We start from the raw sequence: 11350 nt of genomic DNA on the forward strand, positions 1-11350 counted from the left end.
TAATGTGCACTGAAATCTTACACACGGGCGATTCGAAGTTATTTGAGCTACTTGCTATTTACTTCGAACTCACTATTCCCCCATCCCTACTAGTTACCACTGGGAGATCAATGCACCCACACGGTACAGGGTCAGTTATGGCAGTCATCACATCACTGAAACTGCTACCCTGCTGTTTTTTTGCGGCCGCGAAGGCGTGCTTCTTTTGAACGTCGTCACCACAGGCATAGTGGTGCTAGCACTTATTCCACGCAAACACGCAAACATAAAAAATTAAAAACATGGCTTTCTCATTGGAAAGAAGTCTCAAAAGGTTGACAGTATCTGGTGTGGCCGCAGAATTCAGACACCTTTTTTTTTTTTTTTTTTTAATTTAAGTGCAAAGCCAGAAAAGTTCCAGCAGTAGTGGAGCACACGACACAGAGAATGAGACTCTAATGAGATTTCAGCCGCTTATAACTTTGGTACAAACAAAATGATGCAACATGTTTCCCCAAATTTGAAGAAATCAAGACCAGTTTTTTTTTTATTTAGATTACATTTTTTGAAAAAGCACAGCAGTCAATCTTTTTCTGCGTACATTTATATATATATATTTATTGACAAGTGGTATTTTAGATTTCACTCTTACCACACGCGCAGCAAATCGTGGCGAGACCAGTTCCCCTATATGGAGCGATGCCGCATAAGGCATGAACTCAGACCAGCATTACAGGCCACGGTGCAAAGCAAGAACATTTACGTGGAAATGAAATTTTATTTGACACGTTGAGTGTGTACAACACACAGATAATACAACCACGTAATATATAAGCAGACGAACCAATAAAATCGTGCAATTCTGGGAACGGTGGATAACCAATGCCTATTCAATGTAAAGGATAAGGAGAGAGCGCTGCAGTGTTGTTGAAGCAGGGAATGCACTGCCCAATGTCTCTTAGGACAGCTGGCCTGAGGACTGCACCACCAGCTTCTTGGTGGTCTTGCCACTCTGGCTGCCGTAGCTCTCCATCTTCTTCACCACATCCATGCCCTCGACCACAGCACCAAACACTACGTGCTTACCGTCGAGCCTGGGAAGGGGGAAAAGAGGGGGGTGGGGGGGCACGTGGGTCAGGTTAGCAGTGCTGCAGCCACGGCTGTGTTTATACCCTTTGACAGATGAATGAAGAAATTTCATTCATCGCAAACCCCCCCCCATGTAAAGCCGAACCACTCATTGGAAGACAAAATGTGTCCACCAGAATTTCACTACAGTTTGCCACGATATACAATGGGGCACAAAAGTTTGTTCACGCAGAGCAACAAAGTTGTTCATTCCAGAGAAACCAGAGTGGTGATAGATAACAAGTTTGCAGCGAAAATTTCACTTTGCCCTGCAAGCAGCCCACGAAGAGTATCTAAATGGAGGAAAGGGTGGCCATTATACCCAGGTGGAAGCAACACCACAGCTGGCCGAGCGAGCAGCACTAGTGCAAGCAGGCCTGGCTGCAAGCGTGCGTGTGCCACGGCTGCACTGAGAAGCACATGTTGCCTGCCACCTTGCCAACCGCCAGTTCGAAACATCTGGGGTGTCACTTCCGTTTCGTGGCCATCTGCACTTTGCTGGCATGCGCAATGTAGTCTACTACAAAACTAGAAAAACCCGGATTAAATAACTAGGTACATCAAGAAGCCACCTCTCAAGCCCCCAGTTCAGTGGCAGTACCTGCCGCATGCTCAGAAATTTTTTTTTGGTAAAAGTAGTAAGGTATCAAGTTTTTTGAAAAATTAAGGGGGGACGCGGCTTTCATCAACTTCGGAAAAATGACCAAAACAGTTTTTTTTGAAAGCCACATATTCAACTTCTATGTTTCCTATTCTGTGTGTCTGCATTCCGCTGAAAAGCATCGCAAAGTGGCATAAAAAAATGCTTTTGCCAGGCGCGGTGACGAAATATTAGTGTGAAAAAAAAAAAAAAAAGAAAAAAAAAAGGGGTGGGGGGGGGGGGGGGGGGGGGGGGGGGGGGCAATTTTCGGAGCGCTGCATCTCCGCAACGGTGCCACCGGGCACGACCATTTTGACATCGTTAGATCGGCCGAGCAAGTCTTTCTGGTTCCGCTCGCCTTTTATCTTCATTCACAAACCCACAAACGGCAGAAAAGAAACGACGCACAAACGAAGCTAGAAATAGATGCCGAAGCGCTATTGGCCCTCCGGTCGGGGCACGCTAAAATGACCCTCCTGATTGGGTGTCTCAGCGGCAACTCAAGATGGCGACCGTGTGAACTACGTACTGCGTGTTTCAAGTTCATTTTCGCTGCTTCGCTCGGCCATGTTTCTGTTCAGTCTGTGGTATTCAACACTGACGTTATCGCAATGGGAATGCCCGAGATCACGAGCCAGATTACGGCAAGAAGTGCAGTTCGAAAGGCGGAGGTCATCGAACGCTTCGTGGTGTGCCCGACTATTGTCGCGAGACCCCGAGAAGTGACACGCGATGTGCGCGCTTGCGATAGCGGTTTGCAAAGGGAACTTTTAGTGATGTTTACACGCTTAGTTATTGCTGTTTGACTGTGGGCTCACCAGCCCTCGGAAAGAAACGGTCGCCGCGTCAAACGCTGCGGCGCGCACGGCATAGCTGCTGCGCATTGGAGCATCACATGACTGCACAACTGGTTACGATTGAACGCCACTAGTTTTAATTAGTGCCTGCAACGTTAGATTTAATCTTAAAAGCGACCTGACCAGCCATATCAGGGATAATCAAAGTACGATATGTCGCAGTAAACTTGCGCCGTGATGCACGAGAGCCATATTAGAGAGTTTTAGCAGTCCGTCCGTTCCACTCGTTACGTTGCTACCGGGTTGACCGGGACCGGTCTACGCCTGCGCTCGGGGAAGGGCGAGGAGGCACGGACATGGTGAAGGTAGGCCAGCGGAACTAATCCCACTACCGTGACGAATGCCCAAGTGCCCAGACGGGTCCCGGTCAACACGCCAGCTACGTACGCGACGAAACGGACGAACTGCTAAAACTCTCTAATGTCTTTCTTGCGCAACGTCTTCTGTGCACTTCTAATAATCATGCAAACAGGTTTGAGTTAGGAATATAGGACTAAAAATATGTTCACTGCGTTAAAAATGTACCTTATTGTAGCAGCATTTAACAGTGATTTTTTTAGGGATATTGATACCGATGCATACATTTATGGCTTAGGGCATACTGGCTGTGCTGCGAGAAGTATTGGATGCCTTGAATGTCAAAAGTAGTAAAAAAAAAAAAAAAATGCTCTTGCAAACTTTTGGCAATGAACGCCTGCACGTATGAGTACTAACTTGCTGCTCCAGGCAAGATTATAAAACATAAAAGAAGCCAAGAGTCACTTTGAAATTTAAGTAAAAAAAAGTGCTTCACTTGTTGCCATGGTGACAACACTGCAAAGGGAAGTTGTCCAGTGCGATACAGCCAACCAGCTAGCCTAATTTGCATTGAAAGCCCATTGAAAACTATCTCCCCCCCTCCATTTCGTCTGCAAACTGGGCTGTGTACTGTTCACGGAGGAGCTGAAAATGATGTTTTGTGGAAAGAGAAAGGCTGTAAAAGGTGCTCCAATTTCAAGGCAAGGCCTTCCAAACGCCCCATGTTCAAAAGGACACGAAAGGCTACAACCCTGACGACTTTTGATAAGTAAAACCTATGTTGCAAGTTCGAAAACCGTTTCCTCAAAACAGGTTTTTTTTTTTTGCCATCTCTGTCGCTTGTACCAGGTATTTCTTTGTAACCACTGGGTCTATTTTGATTCAGTTTTTTGCATTACATTACTTGATGAACAGTTCAGGTCGTGACACTCCTGGTTATTTGTTTTTTGTAATTTTTTTATTCAACGGGTCGCTCACAGTCGACATGCCTGTTGTACATTACCCTCTAAAAAAAAAAAAAAAAAACATTGTGTTATAAAAAAAAATTTTAAGACTCACAACTTCATCTATTCATTTGGGAATGCAAAGCACTTCGAACAAGTTTTCTATTGTGTTTTATAAGCCGCTCAATCTCGGTACAAGCGAAACAGCAAAAAAAATTAATTTTTCAAAATATTACTTAGAAATTTTTATGATGTTATCACAGAAGCATTTTCAGTTGCTGTGCCAATTTTCATCGAAATCCAAAAAGAAATAAAAAAAAGTCGATTTTGAAAGCCACGTCCCCCCTTAATTATTAGATGCTCATGGTACTCCGAAATATGGTAGTGGCGTGCGTGACTCGGCAAGTTCACACACATGCAAACAAGAATGCTAAATGGTAGAAAATGCCCCGGGGCAGCGAAACGAAAGCTACAAACCAATCACTGCCACCAAAGTCACCGCCACACTAATCACTGTAGTATGTCAAAGGAGATGCACTGCTTGGCTAAATGCCTTATGTAATATCTTGTGAGAAATGGGTAGAATGAAACTTGTAGCTGCCCCTGGCAATGCAATGTCACAGAAGGCAGCAAAGATTTGCCGAGTGTCTGCATGTCGAAAAAAGATTAGCAGATTGTTTTATGCACTGAAACTACACCTCGGCTATAACGTGCGTCGTAGTTACAATGCCCAAATGTTCGCTGTTAAACTTGCTGGACATGAAAAAGATCAAGAAAGTGTTCTATTTGCTGAATATTGGCAGTAGAGCAGCGTGAAGCACCTTCATTATTTTTTTTTGGGGGGGGGGGGGGGGGGGGGGGGGGGTTTCGCTTAATATGCTTTTGTAATGGCAACAAGCACGTCCAGTTTTTGGGTTAGGTGGCCACGAAAAAACCAAGCCAAATCTTACAGCCCTGCACAGATCAGAACTCCATTCGGAACTCGCAAAAAAAGGGGTCTTTCGCGGTTCAGGCATCGCTTGCATGCGCGAGTCACGTCACTTAAACAATATCCCAGCTACTGGCAGGCTTCCATTCAGTTACAGTAAAGAGCACATTCTAAAGGGAAGTTGTAAGAACAGAAAAGCAAAACTAAAGAGGTGTCAACTGCGACAAGCAAATTGCACAATGCCACCCTGTATGAAGATAACAATCAATTTTGAAGAGCTGCCAAGCATGAAGAAAAGAATGAATGTTTGGCAGTGCTGCGGGGAACCTTTAAAAATGAACGAGCTTTAGGTCCGAAGAGACCTGTCAGAAAGAAGCATTGGCATCGATGGAAGTGGGACGAAATGAAAGACAAGGTGCCTATAATGAATGACAATCGTATCAGGACAAATGCCATGAACTTGTGGCAAAGAGGAGGGATAATAAACCAACAGTCCAAGCTGCAATACATTACAGCTTGAAATTTTGGAAATTTGGCATAAATACTGGCATGTCGCAGCACTGGAGCAATGGGGGAGAGAGTTGCCCTAGCGAACAATTTGTGAATCGGCCACTGTTTAGCAAGCAGGATGCATAAAACTAACATCACACCATAAAAAATTACCTGAAAATATGGAACAACAAGTTAGAATTGAGAGGTATAACGGACATCCTGCTTCCGTGCAGAGCAACCAAAACGGACGTTTGCTGCAGACACCAATTTGTTCCTGAATGAAGAATTTTCTCGAAACAAGACTTACCAAGGAGTCTTGACAGTGGTAAGGAAAAATTGCGACCCGTTGGTGTTGGGACCAGCATTGGCCATGGATAGAATACCTGCAGGGAACGAAAAGTGGCGCTGATAAACTTTAGGCGCGCCTACTCCTGCGAGCAGGCACTTCAGACAGCGTTATCTGCCGCAGATAACAACAAGTCCGCGAGGTCAGCGCAAATAGGGCGAAGCATGCGGCGAAAATGTCCTACCGGGTCCCGTGTGCTTCAGGATGAAGTTCTCATCCTCGAACTTCTCGCCATAGATGGACTTGCCGCCAGTGCCGTTGTGCTTCGTGAAGTCTCCTCCCTGGCACATGAAGTTGGGGATGACGCGATGGAAAGTGCTGCCGCTGTAGCCGAAGCCCTTCTCGCCGGTGCAAAGGGCGCGGAAGTTTTCTAGAAAAAGAAACAGGGGAGGGAGACGCGAACAGCGTCACTAACGACGTCAAGCGATACTCATCTCGACTTGCAGGAACACAACGTGTCCTTAATTGGAAATACAGTAGGTTAGGGTTAGCCTACCAGCGGTCTTGGGGGCCACATCCGATCGCAGCTGCAAGGAAGAAAACAAAAGAAAAAAAAAAAAAGACGCGAAGCGTCAAGAAAACGCAGACAGGAACCAACGTTCGCGACCACACCGAGTAAAAACACAGCCCGCAGGACGTAATGTTAATGCGAAGGTAAAAATTTCACAACCACCGGCTAGAGCCGATGCCGGTTAGCCGGCGGCAAGAGTTGGGAACACCGGTCCGGGAACCCTAGCTATCTACCGGGAGCCGGTAATGTGCTTCACGCGCAGAGTAATTTAAGATTTGTGTAGGCAAACTACTTTCTCGTCAGGACATAAGACCCAGCAAACTTTACAATGACAGCACGCATAAGCCTAAGCATGCCTTTTACGGCACTCCGCATCGATTTGAAGGCACAAAATATGTTTCGTGAAATACTGGCACGCACGCAGGCATCAAATACAAATGATCACGCCAAAGGAATTCCGGGAATCAGGCTACTCATTTTGAAGAAACAAAAGTGGGCGTTGTGGTACGCGCGAACCACGCCATAACTTAAAGCAAGTACAGGCGCGGGCTTTCATGTTAAAAACCACCTTGCGATATCTTTAGACCATTTAAAAATAACTTACCTCAATTACTATCCGTCCGAGTGGTGATCCGTCGGCGGTGACATCGAAATACACCTTGGGCAGGACCATCTTTCCGGATGCGGTTGCGAAGCTGCAACTTAACGGAATAAGAGGCAACTTCAAAATGCCGGCTTTGGGGGAGAAAAAACGGTTAATGGCTACTCGCACGTGGGCCATTATATACGTGCCGCAGCAGACCGGCCTATTACAGTTCTTAGAAGAGTTGCGTTATTCGTTCAAGTTCTTGCCAGAAAATGCAACAAAAAGCTACTTGTAAGCGCCGTTATAATTAATTCCGCGCAACAGCTATAAGCAATGCAAATGGAAATATATAGAACTATATTCTTGCGCGCGCCAAGGTCCTCACACTGAAGCTCTGCGGCTATACTTCATAAGCTGTGTTCATGTGCCGACCGGGTACTTTTCCGTTGAGGATTCTCATGGTATCGGCCAGATGACGCGGCCATCGTCAAAATTTTTCTAGTTCCTCCAAAGCAAGTTTCGGTTTCGATTCAGAATGAGAAGAGTAGGTGTCTTCGATTTGGCTGCACTCGCTGCATTCATTCAGGTCAACGTTACTAGATTCAGGTAGTGCAGCACTCGCCTCTTCGATTTTCGAGTGCAGCGCGCGGCGCCTGCACTTTTCTCTTCGATTTACCGACGGCTGGGAGAGTGCAGGATGAGTTCACGGCAACACCGTGAGCCGGCTTAGTTGGAATTTATCCATGGCACCGATTGCGCAAAAAACAAACAAGGACGAAGAAGGAACCGACGAGGACTAGCGCACTCTAACAAATGAAATTTTATTCATTGAAATGAAGGACCTATATACCTACAAAGCTGAGCATCACCATGCACTTCCCAGGGAGGAGGACCGAGGTGCAGAAGCAGACGACAAAAGTGCAGGACTGGTTTACAGTGGCGGCGCCTGCGCAGAACTGGCTGAACTAATTCTGAACTCATGCAGAAAGTGCAGGCCAATCGAAGACCTAGTATTTCTGAAGCAATTTTTAAGTAACGTACTCCGTATCTATAGTGCCTAGAATATACTCTGCAATGTATTTTAGGCCGCCTGTTTTGGTCGCGCCGCTCTGCGCCGCCACCGCCGATTCCCCCGGAATGCGCACGCCGCCGGCGCCGGCGAGCCGCCGGCACCGCCGTTTCATTCTTTTCTTTGAGACGGGTGGGGGGGTAGGCTGAAGGACGAATCTTCTGAAGAACGAGGGAATATGAAAGCAAAATACGTCACCCCTTCGCCCTCTTCCCCCGTTCGCCCGGTCAGTCCTACCAGTCCTACGAACATTGTACACGTACAGCGCCCCATCAAATGATAAATGCGTGATTGCCTATACGAACCTTGCATACGTACAGCGACCCTTCAACTGATGAATGCGTGATTGCAATCACGCATTCGGTAGGACCTACCGTCTTAACGCGCTTATTAACTTGAAATCCTCTTGACGCACCCCGGCTTGAGCCGAAGCGCCACATCTCTCTTGTTTTCTCCGCGTTAGAAATAGAAACTCTAAAATGACAGCAAGAGAATTCATTCCTGTCCAGGCACCAATAATGGCCGGTTACCTGGGCCCATCCTACAATTGCCCCTCTCTCTGTGCCAATTCAACCAACAACTGATCGTTCTCCCCTACTTCTTCACCAAAGGGGCGTGGGGAAGAGGACAGGAGTACACGCAAACTTCAGCCGCTCTAAGCCATCATCGTTCTACTGTATAAACATGACCAAAAGTGTTTGACTACCTTAATTATTGATAAAAGCCGGTCCCCTGGCGTATTTATAACATCGTCATCCAACGGGGATAAAAGCTTTAGCGTACACTGCAAAAAAAAAAAAAAAGAAAGAAAGAAAAAGAAAACACAAACACAAGAGATGCGGTCGCAGAGAAACTGACAAGAATAAATGCGGATGAAGGAGAACGACAGGAGTACACAAGTCTTTCCAAAATCAGTGCGCCAGCTCCTCCCACACTAGTCGATTATCGCAGAGGCCTGACAAGCAATAAACCGCAGACATTAGAGGACCGCCGATAATATTCAAGGATGAAACGGGATAATCAACCCGGGAACAATCTACAAGAAGCCGCCGCAGTAGCGCGCTAGCTTGAATTGTTAGCGTCATCACGGTAAGAGCGCACAGGAAGCGGACGCCGCCGTACACAGGTTTCAATAAATCAAATTTCCAGGTACACAGGAAGGGCCATTGAAAGCGCAGTTAGGATCTCCGGAACTGTGAGTCTGGCTCAAGCAGCCACAACTCATTAACGTCAGCAACGCATTACTTAAACGAACGTGAAACCTAAAATTGAAATTCTTATATATCCGTATCACTTCAGCTAACCAACGTCGTACTTGACCACTGTAAAATAGCATCCCTGAGGGCAGAGGAGCGTCTTGCTGGCTGCCCTTTCTGCGCTGCAGGCCAGTTAACTAGAACATTTTGAGAAAAAGAAGACAGAGTAAATGGTGAAAGGTATTATAAAAAAAAGCTACAGAAATTCAGAAGGTGGTCTACCAAATAATGCGCAGTATTACGCCTCTTGCCTTCATTGCGAGTTCTGTATACAGCCAGATTTGGCTATGAGTGTCCGAACACGCCGAGTTATTTTGTTGTTTAAAAGCTCTCTTTTGTTCCTTCTTGCTATTGATGTACATTTACACCATAATCGCAACTACGCTTCGTCAATTACGTATTTTTCCGCAAATGAGAGGCCTAGTGCACGGCAAGCACATTTTCGCAATATGATGTTCTCGCCATACTTTACCAGCTTTGGTTGTGCTCCGGTCAGGAAATTGGGCGACAGTGCAAGAGCAAAAAAAAAAAAAAAAAAAGAGCACGTGCGATCCGATGGGAGTCCTTGCACGTTAATTGCCAGCGTAGAACGAAAATTGTCGTTGTTCGATCGTTTCTTCGTGGCACTGGCACTCTAGGCGTATTGGCCAGGAATCGAGAGCTTTGAGGGGCAATGTGCGCGCTTCGCAAGGTTGCCGCGTGACCTGAACATGATTGATTGATTGTGGAGTTTAAAGGAGCCATGAAGACAAAGTACAAGTTGGGTTTATTAGAAAGACTGCTTAGTCCCGATAACAATGATACCAATATCATCGCAATCTTCGAACAAATAACGGAGATATTAAAGAAAACGTGTGAAGCAGTCGCGACCTCCTAGCCATTTTCCGCAACTTTTCTATGACGTCACGGAACCTTGTTTGTGCGACTGGCGGCCGCCTAACTGACCTGTCGCGACGACACATGACTGGACGTCTGTAATGGGGCCTCTAGTTCCATTTGACCGCATCACTTGAATGCTAACGTGCAGTTAACGCACTGAAAATTATGTTTTATTGTTGGCCCGTATGACGTCATTCTTGCTCATACACGTCACTGTGGCGCAAAATTGGAATGTTTTTAAATACTTCTTGCTTTTTTTTCGTTAAAAAACTTCTTTTGTGGCTGTAATGGAGCTGAGTTAGGTACTGAATCCTAGTTCTTTCAAATTAAACGGAGTTCTATTTTCTCTTCATGGCTCCTTTAACGCACCGAAGCTACACATGGACTACGAGATATATAGAGATGGTAGGAGATGTATATATATATATATATATATATATATATATATATATATATATATATATATATATAGAGAGAGAGAGAGAGAGAGAGAGAGAGAGAGATAATAAACTGCGAGAAATTTTGCAGAGCGTTGTCCCCATTTCAGGACCCCATTCATGGTGCCAGCTGCGACAGCCCTTTCCACCAACCGAAGCTGGTCGTCCGGACTGGAAATGATGAGCAAAATTAACCCGGAGCGCCTCATAGCCGAGGTGTTTTTGACACCTATGTCTAAAAAAAAAAAAAAACCTATGAGCTATGAGGAGCGCCGTAGTTGGGGCTCCGGATTAATTTTGATCCCCTGGGGATTTTTAACGTGCGCGAAATCGCAGCACACGGGAGTTTTCGCTTTTCTCCTCCACCAGAAAAGCAGCCATCGCGGCCGGCATTGAATGCGCATGCTTGGGCTCAGCAGCCCAACGCCATGGACAGCCACTGAGCCACCGCGGATGGTCACACCTGAAAATGGTGGCACGTGAATACAACGGGGGAATGCCAGCCGCGCAGAGCCCTGATTGCAAGGAAGCTGTGGCGTGTGCCAGTGTGCTTGTTGGCGTAAGTTCGCACCGTTAGACGAAGAAGCGAAAGCGAAGAGACGCATACAAGGTGTACTAGGAAATAAGACGGTTGAGTAACTCGTGCCAAGCGGCAAAGACACAAAGCAAAGAAAACGATGCAAATGCGATGTTGCTAAGTGCCGCGACGCTATCGCTTTTAAAGCGAGTGAGCAGAGTTAAGTGTCTCCGGAAATTGTTTCGTCTGCTTTTTGTGGGGAGATGTATAAGATGCATATGCCTGATTTGGTAATTAAGTTAACTTTTGTTTTTTTTCTTTTTATATATTTTGCTCTATTTGGTGTGTTGAAATGTTGTGCGACCAAGTATCTTCATTTACGTGATCATAATTAATTACACATGTTTGTGCAAATGCAGGGTGTTACACGCGTCTGCTTTCGCGATTTTTATTCTCGTTTCCGTGTTTTTTTTTTAATTTTCGC

General features: G+C 45.9%; 1 protein-coding gene across 1 annotated transcript; it reads right to left on the minus strand.

The window, feature by feature from the left end:
* Positions 1 to 737: 737 nt before the first annotated feature.
* Positions 738 to 7129, minus strand: LOC144151379 (peptidyl-prolyl cis-trans isomerase-like). Its single transcript, XM_077682417.1, has 5 exons — positions 6727 to 7129; positions 6108 to 6138; positions 5796 to 5981; positions 5573 to 5648; positions 738 to 1073 (listed from the first exon to the last, which is right to left on the minus strand). The coding sequence occupies exons 1-5, from the start codon at positions 6901 to 6903 to the stop codon at positions 938 to 940; spliced, it is 606 nt and encodes a 201-aa protein (XP_077538543.1). The 5' UTR covers positions 6904 to 7129; the 3' UTR covers positions 738 to 937.
* Between the last annotated feature and the right edge of the window lie 4221 nt (positions 7130 to 11350).

The sequence above is a fragment of the Haemaphysalis longicornis genome, unplaced genomic scaffold (genome assembly GCF_048455015.1).
Source record: "Haemaphysalis longicornis isolate Haplotype H1 unplaced genomic scaffold, Haemaphysalis longicornis Haplotype H1 scaffold_1, whole genome shotgun sequence".
NCBI lineage: Eukaryota > Metazoa > Arthropoda > Arachnida > Ixodida > Ixodidae > Haemaphysalis > Haemaphysalis longicornis.

What these genes read in the sequence shown, in the direction of transcription:
- LOC144151379 (XM_077682417.1), bottom strand. Translation starts at nt 6,903, where the DNA reads ATGGCCCACGTGCGAGTAGCCATTAACCGTTTTTTCTCCCCCAAAGCC. An exon ending in TCGGACGGATAGTAATTGAG is followed by an intron (nt 6,139 to 6,726) that starts GTAAGTTATTTT and finishes TCTTCCTTGCAG; the next exon opens with CTGCGATCGGATGTGGCCCC. An exon ending in TGTGGCCCCCAAGACCGCTG is followed by an intron (nt 5,982 to 6,107) that starts GTAGGCTAACCC and finishes TTCTTTTTCTAG; the next exon opens with AAAACTTCCGCGCCCTTTGC.